Consider the following 27,570-nt stretch of genomic DNA (forward strand, 5'->3'; position numbering starts at 1 on the left):
GGCTGGGGAGGCTCGCGGTGCTGCCGGCGGCGGGGGGAGCGCGGAGGGGCACGGGGGGCGCTCGGAGAGGTTTGGGCGGGCCCGGGGCAGGCCGGGGGAGCAGAGGGGCTCCGGTGCCGGGGATGGGGCCGGGGCTGCTGGGGGCGGCCCCGCTCGCTCGGGGCGCCCCGCACACCGCGGAGCCCCCTCCCGGCCCCGGTAATCACGTGGTCCCCCGGGGATGCTCGGCGCTGTCCGCCAATCAGCGCGCGGGGATCGCCTGCATCCCGCTCGACCAATGGGGAACAGCCGCTCGTGACGTCATCGCGGCCGGCCGCGCCCCGCCTCGCCATTGGCTGCCGCCCGCGCGCGCTCCGGCCAATCGCCGCGGCCCCCGTCTCGCCACCGCCTCGCCCCCGCGGCCTCACAACCGGCGGCGTCATCCCCTCCCAATGGCCAATCAGAGCCGCGCTTGCCTTTGACAGACAGATGCCCGAGCCAATCGCGGCACGGAGCAGCGGGGCCGGGGCGGGCGCGGGGAGGCGCGGGCGGAAGCGGCGGCGGCGGCGGCGGGGGAAGATGGCGGCGCGGCGGGGCCCGGGGCCGGCGGCGGCGCTGGCGCTGCTGGCGCTGCTCGGCCCGGGCTGGCCCCTCCGCGGGGCCCGAGCCGCGCTCAACCTGCAGGAGCTCAGCGAGCTCAAGTACGGCCTCGAGATCCTGGCCGAGCCCGTGCTGGCCGGGCAGGTGCGCCGCGGCTCCGGGGCCAACGGCGGCGGGAGGGGGAGGCGGGCGGCGCCCCGGGGCCCCGCCGGGACCGGCGCTCCGGCCGTGGGGCTGCCGAGCCGCGGGGCAGGAATGCCGCCCGGGGCGAGCCTAAAGGAACCGGGAGCGACGGTCCGAGGGCGGGCCGGGACGGGGCCGGGTCAGGGGCGAACCGGGACACCGGCTGTGCTCCTTACCGGGGCTGAACCGGGCCGGGACACCGGCTGTTCTCCTTACCGGGGCTGAACCGGGCCGGGAACACCGGCTGTGCTCCTTACCGGGGCTGAACCGGGCCGGGAACACCGGCTGTGCTCCTTACCGGGGCTGAACCGGGCCGGGACACCGGCTGTTCTCCTTACCGGGGCTGAACCGGGCCGGGAACACCGGCTGTGCTCCTTACCGGGGCTGAACCGGGCCGGGAACACCGGCTGTGCTCCTTACCGGGGCCGGGGGTCCGTTCCTTTCTGCGGGGCGGCTCCCGGGGCTGGCGGGGCCGGGGTCCCGGGGATCGGTCTCGGGGCCGCCGCCGCGGGCAGATGTTCCGGGCGGGCGGGACGGGGCGGGGACCGCAGTCTCACTTCGCGTTTCGGTGCCCGGTCCGGGCGGGGACGCGGCCCCGGGGGGTGCCCGGGCCGTGCCCCCTCCGTGCGGCGGGGCCGGGCCGGGCCGGGGGCTCTGCCCCGTCCCACCCGGAGGGGGTGGGGGGTCCCGGGGGGCTCCGGGGACACCGGAGGGGCTTTGGGGTCTCCCTGTGGCTGTGGGGTCCCGGGAGTCCCGGGGGGTCTGTGGGGTCCCTTTGGGGTCTCGGGGGTTCTGTGGGTTCTCGGGGGTCCCGGGGGTCCCGGGGCTCTAAAGTCCTGGGGAGTTCTGTGGGTTCTCGGGGGTCCCTGTGGTGTCCCGGGGGTCCCGGGGGGTTTGTGGGGTCCCGGGGGTCCCTGTGGTGTCCCGGGGGTCCCGGGGGGTTTGTGGGGTCCCGGGGGTCCCTGTGGTGTCCCGGTGGGCTCTGAGGTCCCGGGGGGTTCTGTGGGTTCTCGGGGGTCCCTGTGGTGTCCCGGGGGGTTCTGTGGGTTCTCGGGGGTCCCGGGGGGTCCCGGGGCTCTGACGGCGCCGTGCCCGCAGCACCGGGCCGCGGACGTGGTGACGGTGGCGTCGCGCTTCAAGCAGCGCTACGAGTGCCGCCTGCCCCCCGCGGCCGTGGGGCCGCCCCCGGGGCCGCCCCGCGACCCCCGCCCCTACAACGGCTCGGGCGTGGCCGAGCTGCTGCGGCCCATGGGCACCGCGCCCTGCCTGCTCAAGGTGCGGGCACCGGGCACCGGGGGCACGGGGAGTACCGGGGGCACGGGGGGCAACGGGGGGCATGGGGGGCACCGGGGAGCAACGGGGGGAAGGGGGAGCGCCAGGGGGGAACCGGGGGGGCACGGGGAGAACCAGGGGGGCACAGGGAGCATCGGGGGCATGGGGAGCACCGGGGGGCACCGGGGAAGGGCCGGGGGGCATGGGGAGCACCGGGGGGCACCGGGGAAGGGCCGGGGTGCACTGGGGAGCAACGGGGGGAAGGGGGAGCGCCAGGGGGGAACCGGGGGGGCACGGGGAGAACCAGGGGGGCACGGGGAGCATCGGGGGCATGGGGAAGCAACGGGGGGGTACCGGGGGGCACGGGGAGTGCTAGGGGGATACAGGAGCAACGGGGGACACGGGGGGGCACCGAAGGGCATGGAGAGTGCCAGAGGGGCACCGTGGGGCACGGGGAGTGCCGGGGGGCACGGGGAGAGCTAGGGGGGTACTGTGGGGCACGGGGGGCACCGGCAGGGCACGGGGAGCGCCAGGGGGGCACGGGGAGCATGGAGAGTGCCAGGGGGCACGGGAGGCAGAGGGGGCACGGGGAGCGCCAGGGGGGCACCCCCGGCCTCACCCCCGCCTCCGCCCCCCCAGACCAAGGACTGGTGGACGTACGAGTTCTGCTACGGGCGGCACATCCAGCAGTACCACCTGGAAGGTGACGCGGGGGGCACCCTGGGGGCACGGCTGGGGGCAGAGGTGCCCGCTGGGCCCGGCCCCACTGTCTGCCCCCTCGGTGCCCGCTGCCCGCAGAGTCCGAGATCAAGGGGGACGTGCTGGTGCTGGGCTATTACCAGGCTGCCTTCGACTGGGACGACGAGACGGCCAAGGTGGGTGTGCCCGGCGCTGGGGACGGGGCGGCGCTGTCCCGTGCCCGCCCTGTGCCACCCTGTGCCCACCTGTGCCCTCCCCTGCCCCGTGCCCACCCGTGCCCACCCGTGCCCACCCGTGCCCCGCAGGCCTCCAAGCAGCACCAGCTGCGGCGCTACCACAGCCAGAGCTACGTGAACGGCTCCCGCTGCGACCTGACCGGCCGCGCCCGCGAGGCCGAGGTCCGGGTAAGGACGGGGGGCACCGATGGGCACCGAGGGGCACCGGGGGGCACCGGGGGCAGCAGAGCCTCAGGCCGGGCCCGTCCCCGCAGTTCCTGTGCGAGGAGGGCGCCGGGGACTACATCGCCCGCGTGGACGAGCCGCAGTCGTGCTGGTACGTGCTGACGGTGCACACCACGCGCATCTGCCACCACCCGTTCCTGCGGCCCGCCCCGGGGCTGGCACCGCAGCCCATCCGCTGCCAGCCCGCCCTCTCGCCCGCCCAGTACGTCCAGTATGTGCGGGCACAAGTCTGTGAGTACCGGGGAGCCCTGGGCCGGGCGCGGGACGCAGGGTGCGGGGCTGGCACAGCCATCGCGGGGCTGGCACTGAGCCCTGCTGCAGGGCTGGCATTGTCCTCTTTAACCTGGCACTGTCCCCTCCAGCCTGGCACTGTCCCCTTCAGCCGAAAGCTGGCACTGTCCTCTTTAACCTGGCCCTGTCCCCTCCAGCCCAAGGCTGGCACTGTCCCCTCCAGCCTGGCATTGTCCCCTTCAGCCTGGGGCTGACACTGCCCTCTTTAACCTGGCCCTGTCCCCTCCAGCCTGGCATTGTCCCCCTCAGTCCAAGGCTGGCACTGTCCTCTTTAACCTGGCCCTCTCCCCTCCAGCCCAAGGCTGGCACTGTCCCCTCCAGCCTGGCCTTGTTCTCTCCATCGCAAGGCTGGCACCATCCTCTTTAGACCTGGGGTTGGCACTGTCCCCTCCATCCCAAGGCTGGCAGTGTCCCTTCCACCCTGCAGCTGGCACTGTCCCCTCCAATGTGGGGCTGGCCCTGTCCCTCCAGCCTGGCATTGTCCCCTTCAGTCCAAGGCTGGCACTGTCCTCCTCAACCTAGGGCTGGCCCTGTCCTCTTTAACCTGGCCCTGTCCTCTCCATCCCAAGGCTGGCCCTGTCCCCTTCCTCCTAGGGCTGGCACTGTCACCTTCCTGGCTGCGTCCCCTCTGTCCTGGGCGTGACACTGGGGCTGGCACGGTTCCCTCCGTGCCAGGGCTGGCCCTGTCCCCTCCATCCCGGGACTGGCCCTGTCCCCTCCCTCCTAGGGCTGGCACTGTCCCCTCCAGCTTGGGGCTGGCCCTGTCCCTTCCTGGCTGTGTCCCCCGTGTCCTAGGCTGGCACTGGGGCTGGCCCTGTCCCCTCGGCCCCAGGCCTGCCGTGGTTCTGGACTGACCCTGTCCCCCAGCTGTGCTGGCCCTGTCCCCTGTCCCCCAGCTGTGCTGGCCCTGTCCCCCAGCTGTGCTGGCCCTGTCCCCTGTGTCCCCAGCTGTGCTGGCCCTGTCCCCCAGCTGTGCTGGCCCTGTCCCCCAGCTGTGCTGGCCCTGTCCCCTGTGTCCCCAGCTGACACCAAGAGGAAGGTGGAGGAGATCTCGGAGGAGCTGCGGACGCTGGACACGCGGCTCTGGAGCGACAGGGACAGCGAGGGCCCCTCCCAGGGCGCTGCGGGCACCCAGGATGGTACGGCCCTGTCCCCACTCACCGCCAGCGTCCCCTCTCCTCCTGGCACCCCCGGCCTGGCTCTCAGTGCCAGGCGTGTCCCCCTGTGCCAGCTGTGTCCCCCCCGTGCCAGGGACCCGGCCAGAGCCAGCCAGGGACGTGCCAGCTGGGGAGCAGGAGGTGCCAGCCACAGCCAGTGACCAGCGGGACGGCGCCAGGGTGAGTCCCAGCGGCCCTGGGGACATTCTGGGGGTCCTGGGGTGGGTTGGGGTCACTTTGGGGGGGGTTAGAGTCTGCTCCATCCCATCTCCTCCCTGCAGGAGCCGTCCCCGAGGGCAGCTGGTGGCCGGGCAGCTGGTGAGTCTGAGTGCCCACCCCGTGTCCCCTCCAGGTGACAGGGGCCATCCCCGTGTCCCCCCTGCCACTCCCAGCCCCCTGCTCCGCCTTCCCTCGTAGATCCACGGAAGAAAATCCACTTCAAGGTGATCCGGAGCCCCGGGGACCTGCTGCAGTTCATCGAGGAGCTGAAGGAGACCACCAGGAAGGTGGGCACCTCCCCCGTGCCCCTCGGGGGCCTCTGCGTGCCTCAGTTTCCCCCTGAGCCGCTTCCCACTGCTTCAGGCCAAGGAGAAGGCGAGCGAGGAGGAGGAGGAGGCAGCAGCCAAAGCTCCCCCAGCCCCTCCTGGCCCCGCAGAGCCCCCCGGCCCCGAGGCCCGGCCTGGCCCCGAGACCCCCCCCACGGGGATGGAGGAGGACGAGGAGGAGGGTGAGGAAGATGAGGAGGAGGAGGCAGGGCCGCTGCTGGCAGGGCTGGAGCTGCTGCCACGGGAGCAGGTGGCGAGGCTGAAGGAAGAGGTGAAGAACCAGATGGAGCAGGAGTTCGACAGCATCATCAGCGAGGTGGGGACCCCCAAGGGGGCACTGGGACCCCCACGGGGGTGCTGGGACCCCCATAGGGGAGCTGGGACCCCCATAGGGTCGCTGGGACCCCCACAGCGGATCTGGGACCCCCACGGGGGCACTGGGACCCCCACAGGGGCATTGGGACCCCCTCCCAGCTGTGCTGGAGCCCCCCTGACTGCGTTGGGACCCCCCTGGCTGCGCAGGGGAGCCCCTGGGAGGGTTGGGACCCCCTGGCCGTGCTGAGGACAGAGCCGGGGACAGCCCGAGGACATCCTGTGTGGGCCAGCTGCTCTGGGTGCGGGCTGGGGAGCCCCCCCTGAGCCCACCCTGAGCCCACCCTGAGCCCCCCGTGCTGCAGGTGGAGGATGAGCTGGAGACCGAGGGGCTGAAGGGCGAGTTCGACCGGAGCCGCGCCAGCCGCACCCTGGCGTCCACCCTGAGCCGGCTGATGGAGCGGCTGGACGGGGCCGAGCCCCGCCGCGACCCCCGCGGGGGGCGCAGGGACGAGCAGCAGCAGCAGGAGGAGGAGGAGGAGGAGGAGGAGGCGAGGAAGGGCAGCCCCCGGCGCCCCAAGGACGGGCGGGTGCGGGTGGGCAGCGCCGGGAGCCGCGACTCGCCCCAGGAACCGGAGCCTCGGCAACCCCCGCGGGGGGATCGGGAGCATCGGGAGCCGCCCCGGGAGCATCGGGAGCCCCCCAGGGAAAGCCAGAGCCCCCCGCGGCTGCCGCAGGTGGAGAACGAGGTGCGGGAGTTGCTGGCCAAGGAAGGGCTGCGGGCTGAAGGTAGGGAGGGCTCCGGCCGGGGTGGGGGGGGGGACAGCAGCGGGGAGCCCCCAGCCCCAAATCAACACCCCCCCGGGCCCCCCTCCACCCCAGGGAAGATCGAGATCAAGATCGTGACGGCGTCGTCGTCGGGGGGCGAGGAGGAGGAGGCGGCGCAGTGGCTGTCGGAGGAGGATTCCCGGAGCCTGAAGGAGATTTTCCTCAGCATCCTGGTGCGGGGGCGCGGGGAGGGGCTGCGAGGGGCGGGGGAGGGCTGCGAGGGGCGGGGGCGCAACTGAGGCTCGGGGGGGTGAGGAAATGATGGTGCTGGGGGGAAACCAGGGACACAGCTGAGGTGGGGGAAACTGAGGCACGGGCTGGAACTGAGGCGGGGGGCATCACTGAGGAACGGGGTGGAAACTGAGGCACTGGGGAGGGGCTGAGGAGGGAAAAGCGGGGTTCGGGGGGCACAGAGGTGAAGGGGGGGCACTGATTTGCCCCCCCCTCCTCAGGTGCAGGGCACGGAGGAGGCGCAGAAGGAGCGGCGGCGGCAGCAGGCGCTGGAGGACAATTACCGCTTCGTGTGGGGGGGCCGCGACGAGCCCCCCCGCCCGCTGACTCTGAGGACCAAGACTTCTGAACCCCCGAATTCTGATCCCTTAAATCCTGAACGTCCCCCCCACCCCCGCAATTGTGGCTTCATCTCTGCCGTGGGGTTGGGCACAGGGACACCCCCAAAGTGTCCCCCAGCCGGGAGGGGGGGTCACTGTGTGCCCCCCGGGACCCCTGCCCTGCTGGGGGGGGGTCACTGTGTGCCCCCCGGGACCCCTGCCCTGCTGGGGGGGGTCACTGTGCCCTGCTGGGGGGTCACTGTGCCCCCCCTGCCCTGACATCGGGTGCATTTTCTGCCACGGATGAACTGGGGGGGGGGTCGGGGGGGAGGTGGCCGTGATTTTGGGGTGGGGGGGTTGGGGGGGTGATGGGGGGGGTCCTGCTGCTCCCCCCCGCCGGGGGTTCTCTCTCTCATAATGAGACGTCACGGGGCCGTTCGGCCTCTTTGTGCCCCCCCCTTTTACCAATAAAACGAGGTCACCCCGGGCTGTGTCTGTGTCCCCCCCCTACCCCCCAAAACTGCGGGAAGGGGCGGGGGGTGGGCGCGGGGCTCGGCCAATGGTGGCGCGGGGAACGCGGAGCCCCCGGGACCCCCGGAGGGACCGGGACCACCGGGACTGCCCCAGCCCTCGGGGACAGCGGAGCCCCCGGGACCCCCGGGCGGGCCGGGAACACCGGAACCGCCCCAGCCCTCGGGGACAGCGGAGCCCCCGGGACCACCGGGACCGCCCCAACCCTCGGGGACAGCGGAGCCCACGGAGCCCCCGGGACCCCCGGATCCGCTGGTACCCACGGGACCCTGCAGGGCCCCCAAACCAGCCAGGACGCAGGGACCGACAGAGACCCCCGGGCTGAGGCGGGACCCCCGACCCTCGGCACCCCCCACGCGGGGCTGAGGGCGATCCAGGGGTCGGGGGGGTGGGGTTACCGCTGTCCCCCCTCGCTGAAAGCACAGGTTCAGCGTCACCCGCCCGCGCCCCCCTGGATCTGGGGTGCCAGCCCCCCTCGGGGTGTGTCCCCCCGCTTCCGTGGGTCCTGTCCTGCCCCCGCCGCCCGCGGGCTCCCCCCCGGCTGCCCCAGCCGGTGGCGGATCGAGGAGGGGTGACGGGGGGTGTCCCCACTGCCCCCCACATCCACCAGCCGGGTGCCCCCACGCTGCCCACGCGCGGCTGCCCTCCCACGGGGGCATCTTGGTGGGCTCCATCACCACCGTCCTCCTCCTCCACGGCCTCCTGCTGTCCCAGCTGGGACCCCCGGCTGCCCCCCGGCACCCCCTCATCCCATCCCCCGTGCTGCTGCCAGGGCGGGGGGCGCTGGGTGGGGACACGGGGGACTCGGGTGGGGTGGGGCTGGCAGGAGGGCGTGGGGGGGGGGCTTCACTCCCTGGGGACGGTGTCCCCGCCCTGACAGTGACCGCGTGGGGACATCGCGGCTCCGCTCCGTGCTCCGTGGTCCCTCCTCCCGCGGGCGAGGACGCGGGGGTGGCTGCGGGTGCTGTGCCGGGTGATGCCAGCGCCCCAAAACCTGCGGAGCGAGGCCCGGCCCGGCTCGTCAGCTCCGAGCCCGCCCCGCTCTTCCCGGCCCGGGACCCCGCAGCTGCGGTGGTCCCCGAGCCGGCGGCAGCGGAGGGACCGCGGGGCTGGGGGCTTGGCTGGGGACCCCTCCGGGACCCGCCGGGTGGGGCTGGGGGCGGGCACGGGCCGGAGGGGCCGATTTGGGTGTGTCCGCCCCGCTCCTTGTCCCCGCACACCCCCCGCCCCTCCCGGTGTGCCCGCACACCCCCCGCCCCTCCCGGTGTCCCCGCACACCCCCCGCCCCTCCCGGTGTCCCCGCACATCCCCCCGCCCCTCCCGGTGTCCCCGCACATCCCCCATCCCCTCCCGGTGTCCCCGCACACCCCCCCATCCCCTCCCGGTGTCCCCGCACATCCCCCGCCCCTCCCGGTGTCCCCGCACACCCCCCGCCCCTCCCGGTGTCCCCGCACACCCCCCGCCCCTCCCGGTGTCCCCGCACACCCCCATCCCCTCCCGGTGTCCCCGCACACCCCCCCATCCCCTCCCGGTGTCCCCGCACACCCCCCATCCCCTCCCGGTGTCCCCGCACATCCCCCCGCCCCTCCCGGTGTCCCCGCACACCCCCATCCCCTCCCGGTGTCCCCGCACACCCCCATCCCCTCCCGGTGTCCCCGCACACCCCCCCATCCCCTCCCGGTGTCCCCGCACACCCCCATCCCCTCCCGGTGTCCCCGCACACCCCCCGCCCCTCCCGGTGTCCCCGCACACCCCCATCCCCTCCCGGTGTCCCCGCCACCTCTCCCGGCACCGGGCGGGGTTGGCTCCGCCCATTCCATCAGGCCACGCCCACATCGTGACACGCCCTTCTAAGCCACGCCCACGCAGCAAACCCCGCCCATTGTGCCGCCGGTGTGGCCCCACCCACCTCATTTGCATCGAAGCCACGCCTACCTATCAAGCCGCTCCCTTTGGGCGTGTATTGAGTCATTAGCCACGCCCCCTTGTTTACATACGAGCGTTCTCGCATCAAATCACCGCCCTCTCAGGCCACGCCCATCTCATTACTATTCAAGCCCCGCCTCCAGATCAGATGGTCACGCCCCCGCCCCCGGTTCCGGTCAGTGCGGGGGGGCCCGGTGACCGGCGGGGCGCGGGCCGGGACAGCGGCCGCTCCCCGGTGCCCCTCGGTGTCCCCCGTGCCCCTCCGTGTCCCCGGTGCCCCTCTGTGTCCCCTGTGCCACCCATGTCCCGTGTGCCATGTCACTGTGCCCCTCTGTGTCCCCTGTGCCATGTCCCCTGTGCCCCTCGATGTCCCCCATGCCCTCCGTGTCCGCTGTGCCCCGTGTCCCTGCCACTCCCGTGTCCCCTGTGCCCTCCATGTCCCCTGTGTCACCTGTGCCCCTGCCATGTCCCCTGTGCCCATTTGTGACCCCTGTGCCATGTCCCCTGTGCCCTTCTGTGTCCCCTGTGCTCCTCTGTGTCCCCTGTGCCATCCATGTCCCCTGTGTCATGTACCCTGTGCCATCCGTGTCCCCTGTGTCCCCCGTGCTCCTGCCATGTCCCCTGTGCCAGGTCCCTTGTGCCCCTCTGTGTCCCCTGTGCCATGTCCCCCATGCCCCTCTGTGTCCCCTGTGCCTCCCCGTGCCCCTTGTGCCCTCCATGTCCCCTGTGTCCCCTGTGCCCCTCTGTGCCATCCATGTCCCCTGTGCCATGTCCCCTGTGCTCCTCAGTGTCCCCTGTGCCCCTCTGTGTCCCCTGTGCCATGTCCCCTGTGCCCCTCCATGTCCCCGTGCCCCTCTGTGTCCCCTGTGTCCCCGGTGCCCCTCAGTGTCCCTCTGTGCCATCCATGTCCCCTGTGCCCTCCATGTCCGCTGTACCCCCTGTGTTCCTGGCACTCCCGTGCCCCCTGTGCCCCTCTGTGCCATCCATGTGCCCTGTGCCATGTCCCCTGTGCCATCCATGTCCCCTGTGCCATGTCCGCTGTACCCCCTGTGTTCCTGGCACTCCCGTGCCCCCCGTGCCCGGCGGGAAGGACGAGCCGGGTCACAGCACCAGTGTCCGACATTGTCACGTACTTACAGTCACACCCGCGAGATGGAAACGCTGTACACGGCCCGGACCCCCGGGCGACCCCCGGGGCTGGGCCCCCCCCACCGACCCCCCCCGGCCCCCCGGGCCCCCCGGGCTCCCCGGCTCGGCCCCTCGGGGCGTGTCGGGGGCGTCACAGCTGGGGCGCCCCTACATTCATGGGGGGCCGGGAGGGGGACGCGGCGGCCCCCCCAGGCCGGCGGGAGGGGTCGGGGGTCCCGCCGGCGGTGCCCCCCCGCGGGAAGAGGGGCTGGCTCTATCCTATCGCTAAACAAAGCAATAAATTAACGGGGATCCCGAGGGGACGCCGAGAAACGGGGGGCGGGGGGAGCTCGGGGCACGGGGGGGGTGTCAGGGCACGGGAAGGGGAGGGGGCGTACAAAAGGTTGTTGTAGAAAAGGAGGGGAGGGGAGTCGGGGTCTGCTCTGCTCCTGCCACCGAGCCGGGGCTGTGCCAGGGCGGGGGGCACGGCCGGGGGGGACACGGGGGCACGGGGGCGGGTCAGAGGGGGTGGCAAGGCGAGGGTGATTTGGGGAGGGGGCGCGGCTGGGGAGGTGACAAGGGGAGGGGGACACAGCACGCGGGAGCGGGGACGGGGCAGGACGGGGTGATGTGAGCAGGGGGCAACGGGGGGGGTGAGGGTGACACGGGCGGGGGTGGCAGGGACATGGGCAGAGGTCACCCCGACCCCAGCTGTGCCCACCCCACGCTGGGGCACAATACCCCGGGGAGGGGACAGGGAGGTGGCAGTGGCAGTGGCAGTGGCATCACTGTGCCCCTGGCATGGGGGTCCCTGGCACGGAGAGGGGGGCAGGACCAGCGGAGACCCCGACATGGAAAGGATAATAAATAGAGCATCAAAAGTACAAACCGTGGGCAAGGGGCGACCCCGCGGGTGGCACCGGGATGGGCACCCAGGGGCGCCGGGCCCCTCGGGGCTATACGAGGGCAGAGCGGGGCTCGCAGGGCCCCACGCTGGCACAGCTGCTGCGGCGGCGGGGCCCGGGGGTCGGGGGCCCGCCGGGGGTCGGGGGCCCGGGGGTCGGGGGGCTGCCGGGGGTCGGGGGGCTGCCGGGCCCCTCGCCGGGGCAGCCGTGCTGCAGCAGGATGTCGGCGCACTCGCGGCTGCCGGCGCGGCGGGCGTAGAACAGCGCGGTGCGGCCGCGGCCGTCCCGGGCGCGCACGTCGGCCCCGTACTGCGGGCACGGCCACGCGTCACCCGCGGGGCCCCGCGCGGCCCCCGGGGACGGGTCACGTCCCCCGTGTCCTCCCTGGGCGTCTGGGCACACCCCAGGATTGCCACGGGCGCTTCCACATCCCCCATGGTTGTGCCGTTGTCCCCATGACTGTAGCGTGTTCCCCATGACCACACCGTGACCACACCATGACCACCCCATGTCCCCCATGACCACCCTGTGTCCCCCATGGCCATACCATGACCACACCATGTCCCCTACGACCACACCATGTCCCCCATGGCTACACCATGTCCCCCATTGCCATACCATGACCACACCATGTCCCCATGACCACACCATGTCCCCCATGACCACACCGTGTCCCTCCTGGCCACACCATGACAACCCCGTGTCCCCCATGATCACCCTGTGTCCCCCATGGCCATACCATGACCACACCGTGCCCCCCACAGCCACCCCATGTCCCCCATGACCACACCATGACCACACCATGTCCCCCATGACCACACCATGACCACAGTGTCTCCCCATGACCACACTGTGTCCCCCACGGCCACACCATGTCCCCCATGTCCCCCTTGGCCACGTCACCCATGCCCACACCATGACCACACCGTGTCCCCCATGACCATGTCATCTTCCCTCTGGCCACATCACAGTCCCCAAGTCCAGCAACCACAACCCCACAGCTACCTCACAGTCCCCACAACCCCACGATCTTCCTCCTGGCTGTGCCGTGACCCCCAAGCCCACTCCAGCTGCCCCATGAACACCTCACACCCCCCATGACCATACCATGTCCCCCAAGACTACCCTGTGTCCCCCACGGCCACACTGTGTCCCCCATGTCCCCCATGGCCACCATGTCACCCATGACCACACCATGACCACACCATGTCCCCCATGACCACACCCTGTCCCCCATGGCCACACCATGACCACCCCCTGTCCCCCATGGCCACACCATGTCCCCCATGATCACACCGTGTCCCCCATGACTGCACCATGTCCCCCATGTTCCCCATGGCCATACCATGTCCCCCATGACCACACCATGACCACACCGTGTCCCCCATGACCACACCATGACCACACCGTGTCCCCCATGACCACACCATGACCACACCATGTCCCCCATGACCACACCCTGTCCCCCACAACCACACCGTGTCCCTCCTGGCCACACCGTGTTCCCCATGACCACACCATGACCACACCATGTCCCCCATGACCGCACCGTGTCCCCCAAAGCCACCCCACACTCCTCATGGCCGTGTCACTCGCCTCCTGGCCATGCCATGGTTCCCAAGGCCACCCCCCATCCCTCAAGACCACCCCACGGTCCCCATGACCTCACCCCATCCCCCACACCCACGTCACGGTCCCCACAACCGCGCCACCCCCATCGTGGCCGTGCCACAGCACCCATGCCCACCCATCGTCCCCCCCCAGAGCCACCCCGCGACCCCGCCGTGCCACCGCACGTACCCACACCAGCAGCTGGGTGACCACCACCTGGGCGGTGTCGCAGGCCAGGTGCAGCGCCGTGCGCCGCTCCGCGTCCGCCGTGGGCACGTTGAGCTGCTCCTTGTGGCTGTGGGCCAGCAGCAGCAGCACGGCGGGCACGTCCCGCTCGCGCACGGCGCCCAGCAGCCGCTCGGCCAGCGGCGCCTCGGCCGCGGGCAGCGGCGCCAGGAACAGCCGCTGCTCGTACTTGGCACGGATCCACGACTCCCTCTCCTCCCTGGGCACGGGGACACGGGGGCATGGGGGATGTGGGGTGTGAGGGACAGCAGGGTGGCACCACGGGGACACGGGGGACACGGGGGACACAGGGTGTCAGGGACAGCAGGGTGGCACCACGGGGACACAGGGAACACAGAGGACATGGGGTGTGAGGGACAGAAGGGTGGCACCACGGGGACACGGGGGACACAGAGGACATGGGGTGTGAGGGACAGCAGGGTGGCACCATGGGGCACAGAGGGGACACAGGGGACATGGGGGATGTGGGGTGTCAGGGACAGCAGGGTGGCACCACGGGGACACGGGGGACACAGAGGACATGGGGTGTCAGGGACAGCAGGGTGGCACCACGGGGACACAGGGGACACAGGGGACATGGGGCATTAGGGACAGAGGGTGGCACCACGGGGACATGGGGGACACAGGGCATCAGGGATGGAAGAGTGGCACGGAGGACAGGGACATTTGGCATCAGGGATGGTAGGGTGACATCATGGTGGCATAGAGGACAGGGACACATGGTGACATCAGGGATGGCAGGGTGGCATCACGGTGACATGGAGGACAGGAACACGTGGTGGCATCGGGGATGGTGGGGTGGCATGGAGGACAGGGACACGTGGTGGCATCAGGTATGGCAGGGTGGCATCACGGTGACATGGAGGACAGGAACACGTGGTGGCATCGGGGATGGTGGGGTGGCATGGAGGACAGGGACACGTGGTGGCATCAGGTATGGCAGGGTGGCATCACGGTGACATGGAGGACAGGGACACGTGGTGGTATCAGGGATGGTGGCATGGAGGACAGGGACACGTGGTGGCATCAGGTATGGCAGGGTGGCATCACGGTGACATGGAGGACAGGGACACGTGGTGGTATCAGGGATGGTGGCATGGAGGACAGGGACACGTGGTGGCATCACGGTGGCATGGAGGACAGGGACACGTGGTGGCATCGGGGATGGCAGGCTGGCATCACGGCGGCACCGGAGCCGAGGCGTGGCAGCGGGGCGGGCCGGGGGCACCCACCGGGAGGACTCGTGGGTGGGCTTGCAGCGGCCGCGCGGGTTCTGCTCCCAGATGCTGTTGGCGGTGGCGTTGCCGATGGCCGTGAGCACCAGGGTCAGCTCCCGCGGCCAGTCGTCCAGGTCCAGCGAGCGCACGCGTGACACATGCGTGCCCAGGTTGCGGTGGATGCCCGAGCACTCGATGCAGATCAGGGCGCCCAGGTTCAGGCTGGCCCACGTGGGGTCTGCGGGGCGAGCGGGGGGCGTCAGTGGGGTGGCGCCTGAGCTGCGGCACCCCTGGGGTGGTACGGACAGAGAGAGCCTGGCACGTGGGCGCGGTGATCCGTGACGTGGTGCCGGTCATGGCACCGCGTGGCATCGTGTCACCCGTGGCATCGCGTGTCCCATTGTGTGGCTTATGGCATTGGTGACCCTGGCATGGTGTGGCCCATGGCACCGTGTGTCCTGCGCCATCCATCATGTCACCCCTGGCATCGTGTCACCCATGGCATCATGTGTCCCACAGCATTTTGTGGCTTAGGGCATTGTGTGACCCATGGCAATGTGTGGTCCATGCCATCCATCGTGTGACCCATGGCATCGTGTCACCCATGGCATCACATGTCCCACGGCATTGTGTGGCTTATGACTGTGTGACCCTGGCATGGTGTGACCCATGGCACCGTGTGTCCTGTGCCATCCATCATGTCACCCATGACATCACGTGTCCCATGGCATTATGTGGCTTGTGGCACTGTGTGACCCATGGCAATGTGTGGCCCATGCCATTCATCGTGTGGCCCATGGCATCATGTCACCCCTGGCATCGTGTCACCCATGGCATCACATGGCCCACAGTATTTTGTGGTTTATGGCATGGTGTGACCCATGGCACCGTGTGTCCTGTGCCATCCATCATGTCACCCATGACATCACGTGTCCCACGGCATTGTGTGGCTTATGGCACTGTGTGACCCTGGCATGGTGTGGCCCATGGCACCGTGTGGCCCGTGCCATCCATCGTGTGGCCCACGGCATCCCGTGGCACATGCCAACACATCATGTTGGCCCGGGACATCGTGTGACCCGTGGCATCACGTCACACGTGGCCTCCCGTGTCCCACAGCCCCCCCTCGCCCCGGTTGCCAAGTGGCCATGGCCGGTGGCCCAATCTCACCGGGTGGCATCACCCCCTGCATTCAGGGCTCTGCAGGGCCCGTGTCCCCGCTGTCCCCCATGTCCCACACCCACCCGTGTCCCCCCATGTCCCACACCCACCCGTGTCCCCCATGTCCCCCGCTGTCCCCCCATGTCCCACACCCACCCGTGTCCCCCCATGTCCCCCGCTGTCCCCCATGTCCCACGCCCACCCATGTCCCGCGTGTCCCCCATGTCCCACACCCACCCGTGTCCCCCCATGTCCCACACCCACCCGTGTCCCCCCATGTCCCACCCCACCCGTGTCCCCCGCTGTTCCCCCATGTCCCACCCCACCCGTGTCCCCCGCTGTCCCCCATGTCCCACACCCACCCGTGTCCCCCCATGTCCCCCGCTGTCCCCCATGTCCCATGCCCACCCATGTCCCGCGTGTCCCCCATGTCCCACGCCCACCCGTGTCCCCCATGTCCCACGCCCACCCGTGTCCCCCGCTGTCCCCCATGTCCCACGCCCACCCGTGTCCCCCCATGTCCCACCCCACCCGTGTCCCCTGCTGTTCCCCACTGTCCCCCCATGTCCCACCCCACCCGTGTCCCCCCATGTCCCACACCCACCCGTGTCCCCCCTGTCCCCCATGTTCCACACCCACCCGTGTCCCCCATGTCCCACGCCCACCCGTGTCCCCCGCTGTCCCCCATGTCCCACACCCACCCGTGTCCCCCACTGTGCCCACATGTCCCACGCCCACCCGTGTCCCCCGCTGTCCCCCATGTCCCACCCCACCCGTGTCCCCTGCTGTTCCCCCATGTCCCACCCCACCCGTGTCCCCCCATGTCCCACGCCCACCTGTGTCCCTGCTGTCCCCCCATGTCCCACGCCCACCCGTGTCCCCCGCTGTCCCCCATGTCCCACCCCACCCGTGTCCCCTGCTGTTCCCCCATGTCCCAGCCCACCCGTGTCCCCGTGTCCCCCCGGACTCACTGGGTGCCCCGCAGTCCACGCAGAGCGAGTTCCCGCGGGCGTTGCGGATGGCCTGGATGGCCACGGCCTCGCTCTGGCTGTCCGTGCGCGCCTGGAGGGACACGGCGGTGACAGGGGCGGGGGGTGGCACGGGGGACCCTGGCAGCCCCCGCCGAGGTCCCACCTTGTTCTTGCTGCTCTCGCAGCACTGCAGGCTGGCCAGGATCTGGCTCTCGATGGCCTGCACCCACGCGTCGCGCTCCTCGAAGCTGCCGGCCTCGAAGTGCCACGTCTGCCCCGTGCTCGACACGATCAGGAACTCAAAGTTCTCCTCCTCTGCGGGACCAGAGACCCCCGGGGGGACGGTGGGACGGGGGGGGTCCTGCACCCGCTGGCCCAGCACCCACTCCAGCCCCCCCACATCCACCCCTGGCACCCAAATTGTGCCCGACCCCCCTCCCCAGTGTCCGCACCCCTGCCGGGGTGTGCGCTAGCAGCAGGCAAGGGGGGGCACAGCCACATGCACGGCAGGCACCGCTCGCGCCACGTTACCTGTTTTATAAATATTTCTTAAACTACCAAAACTTTTTAATTTCCACATTTTGCGCTTGGCTGCGGAGGGTCCGGGCAGCAGGAGTAGAGAGAGGAAACGGGGACAGAGTCAGGGGGGCCCACGAAGCCCTGGGGACGGTGCAGAAGGTGGCAGGCAGTGGCGGAGCGAGGGGGATGCGTGGACAGCGTGGCCGAGCGTGGACGGGGGCGTGAGGGGCAGCATCACCCCAGATCTCCCCGAATTCGGGGGCATCACCGCCGTGGAGGATGGTGGCCTTGTCCCCACTGTGTCATGGTGACCGGGGCTGGGGACGCATGGCCGTGGCACCCACCTTCTGCCTGCCCACCCGAGCCCTCGGTCTTGGACGGCGTCATCAGCTTCTTCCGCCGGTGCTTCTTCCTGTCCACCAGCGGCGACGGAGGAGGGTCCCTGCTGGACACGGCCTCGAAGGACAGCGGCGACTCTGCCAAGAGACCACCCACGGGCACCGTGGACACCGGGGTCACTGGGCTCACCAGGCCCCTGAGCACCAGGGAGCTCCCCAGGACCACCGAGGCCACCAGGGTCACCAGGTCCATCAGAGCCACTCAGGTCAGGGTCAGCAGGGTCACCAGGTCCATCAGAACCACCCAGGTCAGGGCCACCAGGGTCACCAGGTCCATCAGAGCCACTCAGGTCAGGGCTAGCAGGGTCACCAAATCCTCTGGGCTCAGCACTGTCACTTGGGCCACCAGGGCCTCTGGACTCACTGGGGTCACAGGGTCAGAAGTACCCCAGAGGTGCTGGGCATACTGGGGCCACCAGAGCTCACCGGCGTCCCCGATCTCACTGCGATCACCAGGACCCACCCCCAAGGCCACCAAGTTCATTGGTCTTACCAAAATCCCTGGGGCCACCAGGGTCTCACAAGAACCCCTTGGCTCACCAGACTCATGAGGGTCACCAGGCCCACATGGGCTCACCAGGCTCCCCATTGTGGCCTCTGGGACTCCCGGACCCGCATGGTCGCCAGAGCCAGCAGTTCCTCTGTGGCCACCAGCACCACCAAAGGGCCACCTGGTCCCTGGGCTCACCAGGACCACCAGGGTTATTGTGGTCAGCAAGGGCCACCTGGTCCCTGGGCTCGCCAGGACCACCAGGGTTATTGTGGTCAGCAAGGGCCACCTGGTCCCTGGGCTCACCAGGACCACCAGGGTTATTGTGGTCAGCAAGGGCCACCTGGTCCCTGGGCTCGCCAGGACCACCAGTGGCCTCCAGAGCCACCAGAACCACCAGGGCCACCAAGGGCCACCAGCTTCCTGAGCTGCTCAGGAGTCACCACGCTCAGTGAGGCCACCACGGGGAAGTCCCCGTGGGTGGCCCGAGAGGTGGCCACGTCCCTGCTGGTGCTGGTGCCACTCACCTGAGGCGAGCTTGGCGCCGGAGGCGGAGGCGCAGCGCTGCAGGGACCCCTTGCCCACCACCTTCAGCCCCGGCTCGGGGGGCAGGCTGAGCCCCACGGAGGGGACACCGGCTGCGAGGGGGAGGGACGGTGTCACGGCGGTCCCCGTGGTGTCGCCCGGCCCCCGGCGGCCCCGGCGCTCACCGCCCGCCTCGGGGTCCCGCAGCAGCCCGTTGATGCTGGCCGAGGGGCCGCAGGCGGAGATGGCGCGCGGCGGGCGCTTCCCGGGCACCTTGACCGTGGTGCGCAGCAGGTCCATCTCCTTCCCGTGGGTGCTGTGGATGTAGTCCTGGGGGGACAGCGCGGGTGACGCTGGGCTCTCCCAGCCTTTGGGGACCACGGGGGGACGGGGACGCTCACGTTGATGCTGGGGTGGTAGAAGAGGAGGCCGTTGCTGGACAGGGTCACGTATTTCTTCTTCCACTCCTTGTTCAGGGAGTTGCCGCTGCGCTTCAGCAGGAAGCTCTGGGGACGGGGAGCGGTGAGGGGACAGAGGGGACGCTGGCACCCTGCCGCGTCCCCCCGCCACCGCCACCTCGCACCTGCTTGATGGGGATGGCACGGCCGCTGCCGGCCGCCTCGCCCCGGCTGTCCAGGCTGCGCTTCTCGGAGTCGCTGCCGCGGCGCGTCTGTGGGGACAGCGACAGGGACAGGGGGTGGCACTCGTGGCGTGCCCGCACGTCCCCCACTGCTGGAGCGCGGCGGTGAGGACATTGGGGTGCCACAGACCCCACCGCTGCGGGCCCATGGTGGGAACGCCCCGGGTGCCCACGCGTCCCTCAGTGCCACCCCCACCACCATGTCAAACGGGCACTACGGATGCCAGGCGTCCCCACCACCCTGCTAGAGGACACAGCAGAAAACCCCTGGTGGAGACATCCCTGGTGCCCTCTGTGTCCCCCATCCCCACACATGATGCCCACACGTCCCTCAGTGCCACCACCACCACCCCGCCAGGGGACAACTGAGATGCCACGTGCCCCTCAATGCCACCACCCCGCCAGGGGACACCTGGGGTGCCACATGCCCCTCAATGCCACCACCCTGTCAAGATGACGTTCTGGGTAACAACGTCAGGGGGACAGCCAGGATGTCACATCCCCCCGTGTCACCACCGCCATGCCAGGGGAGCAGCCGGGGTGCCAGGCGCCCCCGGTGCCACCCGCGGCGGGGCCCGCGGGCACTCACGGCGAAGAGGCTGGTGCGGCGCTTGGCCCCGCGGTGCAGCGAGCCGGGGGTGCCCGGCGGGGCCGGGGTCTCGGCGCGCAGCTCCCGGTGGCTCACGTTGGGCGTGGACGGCAGTGAGGACGAGTAGTCGCTGGTGTGGCCGCCGTTGCTGGTCTGGGGGGACGCGGGCTCAGCCGGGGCTGCGGCGGGGGGCCGGGGCGGGGGGCCGGGGCGGGGGGCCGGGGCTCACCTGGCTGGGGTGGACGCCCCCCACGGGGGTGGAGGCGGCCGAGTGGCTCGGGGAGCTGGGCAGGGACTTGCAGGACGCCATCAGCTGCTGCTGCTTCTTCAGCGCCACGGCCTTCTGGGCCACTGCAGGGACACGGAGTCAGGAGGGCCGGACCCCAACCTGCCCGGCCACCGGCCTGGATACCCACCTGGGCATGGTCCCCACCCTCATCCCACCTGGGCATGGGCCCCACCCTCATCCCACCTGGGCATGGGCCCCATCCCACCTGGGCATGGGCCCCACCCTCATCCCACCTGGGCATGGGCCCCATCCCACCTGGACACTGTCCCCATCCTCATCCCACCTGGACACTGTCCCCATCCCACCTGGGCATGGGCCCCACCCACCTGGGCATGGGCCCCACCCTCATCCCACCTGGACACTGTCCCCACCCTCATCCCACCTGGACACTGTTTCCATCCTACCTGAATGTAGCCCCCATCCCACATGGGGTGGACATGATCCCTGACCTACCCAGACATGGGTCCACCCCACCTGGACACAGTTCCTTGTGCTACCCTGTCCACTGTCTCCATCCCACCTGGACACAGTCCCTGTCTCACCTAGACATGGCCCTGTGCCATCTGGCCACCACTCCCCTCGACCCAGACGTGACCCCACGCTGGCCACCATCCCTGTCTGACCAGGTCACTGCGGCCATTCCACCCTGGCTACCATCCCCATCCCACCAGGCCATGGTGCCCACCACACGCTGGTCACTGTCCCCATCACCCCATGGCACCACCCACCCTCGGTGAAGACCCGGTCCACGTTGAGGCCGTAGGTGGCGCAGGTCTCGTAGTAGAGGCAGCGCCGCATGACCTCGCAGAGCGCCCGGGCGCGCGCGTCCTCCACCACCCGCGGGCTGGACGAGCTGATCTTGTCTGGGGAGTCGGGGGGTCAGCCGGGGCTGCCCCGTCCTGCTCCCGGCCCCGCAGATCCCCCGCGCGCCCCTGGCTCACCCTGGGTGCCCACCAGCGCCAGGGCCACGTCGCTGGTGCCGCGGAGGTCGCTGAGCAGCGCGTGCAGCCGCGTCACCTCCTCGAAGCTGCTCTCGCTCTCCAGGCTGAAGACGAAGACGACGGCGTCCGCCCAGCTGGCAAACTGGGGGGCCACGGGCGGGGCTCAGGGCTTGGCTCTGGCCGACGTGGCCCCCCCCGGCCCCCGGTCCCCCCGTACCTGCGCGTCCGGGGCGCCGGCCTCCTCCCGGATGAGCAGGAGGTGGCTCTGGCCATCAACCGTCACCTCATGCTTGAACTGGCCACCTGCAGTGGTGGGGGGAGGCGAAGGGGGGACCCTGCAGGTGTGCTCCGCCCACGGGGATGGAACCTCCCGTGGCCATGGCCAGCACCAGGTGTGACCAGCACTTTGACCCCAAAAGTCCCGCAGCCATGACCAGCACCGTGGCCTTGTCCATTCTGCGGCCACGTCCAACCCCTTCGCCATCTCCACGCCTGTCCATGCCCAGCATCACGACCGTGTCCATTCCATGACCGTGTCCATGCCATGGTCATGCCCAGCCCCACCACGTGTCCATCCCAAGCCCAGGTCCATGGAGATGTCCAGTCCTGCACCTCCATCCCCATGGCCACTCCATCACTGAACTGATCCCTGTGACATGCCAATGGTCACACCCATCCCACGCCCATGGTCACATCCATCCCATGCCCATGGTCACGCCCATCCCATGCCCATGGTTGTGTCCATCCCACGCCCATGGCCATGTCCATCCCATGCCCATGGTCGTGTCCATCCCCTGCCCATGGTCACACCCATCCCATGCCCATGGTCATGTCCATCCCACACCCATGGTCACATCCATCCCTTGCCCATGGCCGTGTCCATCCCACGCCCATGGTCACTTCCATCCCATGCCCATGGTGACATCTATCCCCTGACCATGGTCACATCCATCCCATGACCAAGGTCACGTCCATGCCCATGGCCGTGTCCATCCCATGCCCATGGTCATGTCCATCCCATGCCCATGGTCACACCTATCTCATGCCCATGGTCACATCCATCTATGCCCGTGGTTGTGTCCATCCCATGCCCATGGTGACATCTATCCCCTGCCCATGGTCACTTCCATGCCATGGCCAAAGTCACGTCCATGCCCATGGTCGTGTCCATCCCATGCCCATGGTCATATCCATCCCATGCCCATGGTCACACCTATCTCATGCCCATGGTCACATCCATCTATGCCCGTGGTTGTGTCCATCCCATGCCCATGGTGACATCTATCCCCTGCCCATGGTCACATCCATCCCATGACCAAGGTCACGTCCATGCCCATGGCCGTGTCCATCCCATGCCCATGGTCATGTCCATCCCATGCCCATGGTCACACCTATCTCATGCCCATGGTCACATCCATCTATGCCCGTGGTTGTGTCCATCCCATGCCCATGGTCACATCTATCCCCTGACCATGGTCACATCCATCCCATGACCATGGTCACGTCCATCCCATGCCCATAGCCATGTCCATCCCATGCCCATGGTCATGTCCATCCCATGCCCATGGTCATGTCCATCCCACGCCCATCCCATGCCCATGGTCACACCTATCTCATGACCATGGTTGTGCCCATCCCCTGCCCATGGTCACATCCATCCCATGACCATGGTCATGTCCATCCCACGCCCATCCCATGCCCATGGTCATGCCCATCCCATGCCCATGTCCTCCCGATGACCACTCACTCTCGGTGGGCTCCAAGCCCACGTAGGAGCCAGTGAGGAACCGATGGACGAGCGCCGACTTCCCGCTCTTGCTGCTGCCCAGGACCCCCTGGGTGGGCAGAGGGGATGTCAGGATGGCTGAGGACATGGTCCTCGGGGGACACGGGGACACGGGGACACGGCACCCACCAGGCGGATCTCGGGGATAGAGCGGCCCAGGGTCCACTCCTGGCTGTTGACCAAGGCCTCTGCGGAGGGAGATGGGTGAGACAGAGCCCGGGAAGCCCGGGCACCCCCCAGCAGCCCCCGGCACCCCCAGGAGCCCCAATCCCCGGGGGGCCCCACCCCGCAGCGCAGCAGCAGCTTCCTGCGTGGGCGGCCACCAGCTGTCACCCAGCAACGGCAGCGGGCCCGCGGGGGCGGCGGCAGGACGCGCAGATGCCACGTGGCAGGGACGGGGACGTGGCAGCACGAGGCGTCGTGTGCCAAGGCACGAGGACGCAGAGGGCACGGGGACACGGTGGGCACGCATGGGGGAGCGCGGCGGGGCACAGGGACACGATGGGAACGGGGACGGGCACCAGGACACCGTCGGGGCAAGGACGCGGCGTGGCATGGGGACACAACGATTCCGGGGTGCGGCAGCCACGAGGGCACAGCGTGGCACCAGGGCGTGGTGTGGCATGGGGACACAGCGGGAAGCAGGCCACAGCGGGCGCCACCAGCGCGAGGATGTGGCATGAGGACACGACGGGCACCAGGACACGGCGTGGCGGGAGGATGAGGGGTGGCACAGGGACGCCGTGGATCGTGGCACACGATGGACACGATGCCAGCGGTGCACGACAACCTCAGGCTGAGGATGCAGCATGGCGTGAGCACGAGGTGTGGCACAGGGACGCGATGGACGCCAGGGCACGGCGTGGCAGTGTGGCACTGGGATGTGGTGTGGCACTGGGACATGGTGTGGCACGAGGACGAGGGACACGGCATGCAGCATGGCACTGGGACATGGTTTGGCACAAGGATGAGGCATGGCACAAGGGACATGGCATGCAGTGTGGCACTGGGACGTGGTGTGGCACTGGGTTTGGCACATGGATGAGGGACACGGCATGCAGCGTGGCATTGGGACATGATGTGGCACAAGGACATGGTGTGGCACAAGGACGAGGGACACAGTATGCAGCGTGGCATCGGGACACGGTGTGGCACAAGGACATGGTGTGGCACGAGGGACACGGCATGCAGTGTGGCATTGGGACACGGTGTGGCACAAGGACATGGTGTGGCACGAGGGACACGTGTGGCACAAGGATGAGGCATGGCACAAGGGACACGGCATGCAGCGTGGCATTGGGACACGTGTGGCACAAGGACATGGTGTGGCACAAGGGACACGGCATGCAGTGTGGCACCGGGACACGGTGTGGCACGAGGACAGGACATGACACGAGGACACGGCGGGCACCAGGCTGAGGCGGCAGCTCGTGTGGCACACAAGGACACGGCGCGGCACAAGCGCCTGGCCTGGCACGAGGACGTGCCCTGTGCCCCCCCCACATCTCCTACCTGGCATCCCCTCTGGGCAGAGGTGGCACCACCAAAGGGGAACCCGAGGCAGGACACAGTCAGGGGGTCCCCCCCCATTTCTGTGCCTCAGTTTCTGCCACCAGCACGGAGCCGGGTCCGTGCCAGGCGCGCGCCAGCCGGGAAAGGGTTAACGCTGCTGCCTGTCACCCCTCGCATTGTCACCGAGCTGCCACCCCCGGCCCTGCAGGTGCTGCCCACGCGCCCCGCGGTGCCAAGGTGCGCAGGAAGGCACAGGGGTGCCGGGGGGGACAGAAGGACACGGGGGGCCGTGGGGTGGCCGGACAGATGGGGGACAGGATGCGCGGGTGTGACGCACGGATGGAGGCGAGGACAGACGGACGGATGGCGCGACGACGGAACAACGGGGGTGGGGAGGGGGTCGCGCCTGACCCCCGTGGAGTTCCCCCAGCGGGGAAACCGAGGCACGGGATCCCCACCACGGGAATCCCCAGCAGCACCGGCCCCCGCCGGGTCGGACACCTCACATCGCCCCCAAGGCACAAACACGGCCCGGCCCAGCCCGGGGTCACAGCCCCGCTGTGCCCCCCGTGCCCCCCGTGCCCCCTGTGCCCGCCTGTGCCCCCCGTACCCCCCACCCCACAGCCACCGGGAGCAGACGGGTCCTGCTGCCCCACACGCGACCCGCGGGTCCGGGCGCCTCCTCCGCCCGCCGGGGAAACTGAGGCACAACACCACGGCCAAACAGCGCGCACCGGTACGCCTGCCCCAGGTCACCGGGGGGGGCGCGGGGACACCGAGCCACGGCCGGGGCGACCCCCGGGCTGCCGCGGGCCGGTACTCACTGTGCGGGGCGGCACTGGCCGGGTCGGCGCCGGGGGGAGACCAGGGGGGCGCGGGGTGCGTGGGGGTCGCCGCGGGGCTCTTGGTGAAGATGCCGCTGATGAACTTGAGCATCTTTCGGTCGCGGGTGGAGGCGCGACCCCCCTCGCGTCCCCGCTTCAGCCCGGTCTCGGGGGCCGGGGCGGGCACCAGCCCCCCCGGCTGCAGGTCGCTGTAGTCCAGGGTCTTGCTCTTGCCCTTGCTGGGGGACAGCCGGGCCCGGGGGGGCCCCTCGCTCTTGCCCCCCGCCTTGGGGCGCCCCTTCCCCTCTCCCTCGGGCCACGAGAGGCGGCTGCCGGCCGGTTTTGGGGGGGCCTTGCCCGCCCGGGGGTCGGGGGTGCCGCGGGTCCCCCCGCCGCTCGCGGCTTTGGGGGCTTTGGGGCCGGCCAGGCGGAGGCGGCGGGCGCCGGCGGAGGGGTGCGGGGAGGCGGCGGGGGGCTCCGGGGGCGGCGGGGGGGCCCTGCCTCCCTCCGGGGGTCCCTCGGGGCCCCCCCAGGTGGCCTGGCTCAGCAGCGGGCGGCGGGGGGCCGCGGCGGGCTGGGGGATGTCCAGCGCGGCCAGAGCCCGCTCCCCCGGCCCCTGCAAGGTGCCCTTGGCCCCACGGGGGTCGGCTTTGGGGGGCAAGGCCGGGAGCGGGGGGGGCAGCAGCGCCGGGTCGGGTTTGGGGGGCACGGCGGGGGGCAGCGTGGCCGGGTCGGGTTTGGGGGGCACGGCGGGGGGCACGGGGGGCAGCGTGGCCGGGTCGGGTTTGGGGGGCACCGCCGGGGGCGGGGGGGCAGCGTGGCCGGGTCGGGTTTGGGGGGCACGGCGGGGGGCGAGGCGGGCGAGCGGGGGCGGGGGGCGTCGGGGCCGGGGGGGCCGGGACCGGCCGTACTTATCCGGAGCGCGTCCTGCCGCTGGAAGAGCCGCTCGGGCCGCCGGGCTCGGCCGGGCTCGGGGGTGCGGGGGGCGGCCGCAGCCCCGCCGGGGCCAGGGGCTCCATCGCCGCCACCCCCCGCCTCCTCCGCCTCCCCCGCGGCGCCCACCGACTCGAGCTTGACCAGCGTGAGCGAGATGAGGTAGGTGGTCCTGCGCTGGAGGCCGGTGGTCCTGCTCATGGGTGCGGGCAGGGCCCCCCCGGGGCGCCCCCCCGGCCCCCCTGGATCCCCGCGCGGCGCCGCGGCCGCCGGTGCCGGTGATGCTCCGGTCCCACCCCCGGCCCTGCCTCCCCGAAGCCTTCGCCGCTCGCCCGCCCCCGGAGGGGTTGGAACCGCCGCCGCCCCCCCCCCGAAATGCAGGCACCCCCCCGCCGGCCGCGGATCGGGACCACCCCCCCTCACCCCCGGTTAGCGGCCGGGGGGCATCGCGGGGGGATCCCCCCGAGCGGGGCAGGGCAGGGGCCGGGGGCTTCTGGGGGCGGGGGAGGATCGGGGGGAGTCAGGGCGGGGGGAGGGGGGCTGTGGGGACCGGGGGGTCCGGGGTTGGGCAGGGGGGGGGGCGGTTACCGGTTTGGGGGGTCGGGAGCGGAGCTGGGGCGTGAGGGACACGGGGCGGTGATGGGGAGGGGGTGCGGGGGCTACGGGGGAGGGGGAGACGGAGGGATGGGGGGTTACGGGGCCGGGGGGGTCATGCCCGGGACCCCCCGGTGGCGGGGCTCACGGCAGCGCCCCGACGGGCTCGTCCTTGGCGGCGGCGGCGGCGGCGGCGGCGGCGCGGGGGGCGGCCGGGGCCCGCCGGGGGGGGCCCAGAGCGGCCGGGGGGCGCCGGGGCCCGGCGGGGGGGGCCCTGAGCGGCCGGGGGCGGCCGGGGCCGCCGCTCTCCGCCATGCGCCGCTCCCAGGGCCGGGCTGGGGCGGGGGCGGGCGGCGGCCCCGCCGCTACCGGGCAGGCGCGAGCGCTCCCGGGCGCCTCCCCGAGCCCCCGGCTCCGGCACCTGCTGGGCTGCCGGTGTCCCCCCCACCCGGTACTCCGCTCCATCCATCCATCCATCCATCCATCCATCCCTCCATCCATCCATCCATCCATCCATCCATCCATCCCTCCGTCCATCCCTCCGTCCATCCCGCTGCTCCCCGCACTCCTAAATCCCCTCCCTCCCCTTCCCGGGGCAGCAACGCCGGGTCGGGGGGACCCTCTGGGTGGGGGGGGAGGCCTGGGGGCTGTTTTGGGGTTTTTCGGGGGGTCTTGCGGGGCTCAGGGCACGCTCATCCGCCCCTTTTCTGGCATTTTTAGCAGCGGCGCAGCATCCCTGCGCATCCCGTTACCACGGCAACAGCGGGGACGGCGCTGGGACCAGCCGTGGACTCCCCCCCCGCCCGTGTCACGCTCGTCACTCCCGTGTCACCCTCGTGGAGCCGGGCCAGGTGCCACGGCCACTGGTGTCCCCCGCGGCTGCGTGTCACGGCCCGGGAGGGACACGGGGCTCCGGGGCACGGCGGGACCCTCGCCCCCCTGTGCCCCCCCCGGAG

At 70.9% G+C, this 27,570-nt stretch overlaps 2 protein-coding genes across 2 annotated transcripts; one reads left to right on the forward strand and one right to left on the reverse strand.

Moving 5' to 3' along the window:
• Positions 1–579: 579 nt before the first annotated feature.
• On the forward strand, positions 580–7,365 carry OS9 (OS9 endoplasmic reticulum lectin; the record flags this gene model as incomplete). Its single annotated transcript, XM_077788563.1, has 14 exons — positions 580–723; positions 1,861–2,037; positions 2,674–2,737; positions 2,833–2,909; positions 3,039–3,137; positions 3,224–3,425; positions 4,508–4,624; positions 4,737–4,822; positions 4,924–4,960; positions 5,060–5,148; positions 5,225–5,503; positions 5,865–6,288; positions 6,382–6,500; positions 6,780–7,365. Coding segments are annotated over 14 exons (2,292 nt in total), but the record flags the coding sequence as incomplete, so codon positions are not given.
• A 3,486-nt stretch (positions 7,366–10,851) lies between these two features.
• AGAP2 (ArfGAP with GTPase domain, ankyrin repeat and PH domain 2) lies at positions 10,852–25,265 on the reverse strand. The gene is made up of 19 exons (XM_077788626.1): positions 25,088–25,265; positions 22,881–22,939; positions 22,713–22,800; positions 21,183–21,268; positions 20,966–21,107; positions 20,753–20,887; positions 19,965–20,086; positions 19,736–19,888; positions 19,090–19,176; positions 18,908–19,012; positions 18,692–18,836; positions 18,509–18,619; positions 17,438–17,569; positions 17,106–17,165; positions 16,738–16,889; positions 16,575–16,665; positions 14,458–14,680; positions 13,169–13,424; positions 10,852–11,677 (listed from the first exon to the last, which is right to left on the reverse strand). Exons 1-19 carry the CDS (start codon positions 25,197–25,199, stop codon positions 11,420–11,422), a joined length of 2,517 nt encoding a protein of 838 aa, XP_077644752.1. The 5' UTR covers positions 25,200–25,265; the 3' UTR covers positions 10,852–11,419.
• Positions 25,266–27,570: the final 2,305 nt, after the last annotated feature.

Source organism: Lonchura striata, chromosome 27, assembly GCF_046129695.1.
Source record: "Lonchura striata isolate bLonStr1 chromosome 27, bLonStr1.mat, whole genome shotgun sequence".
In the NCBI taxonomy this organism is placed as follows: Eukaryota; Metazoa; Chordata; class Aves; order Passeriformes; family Estrildidae; genus Lonchura; species Lonchura striata.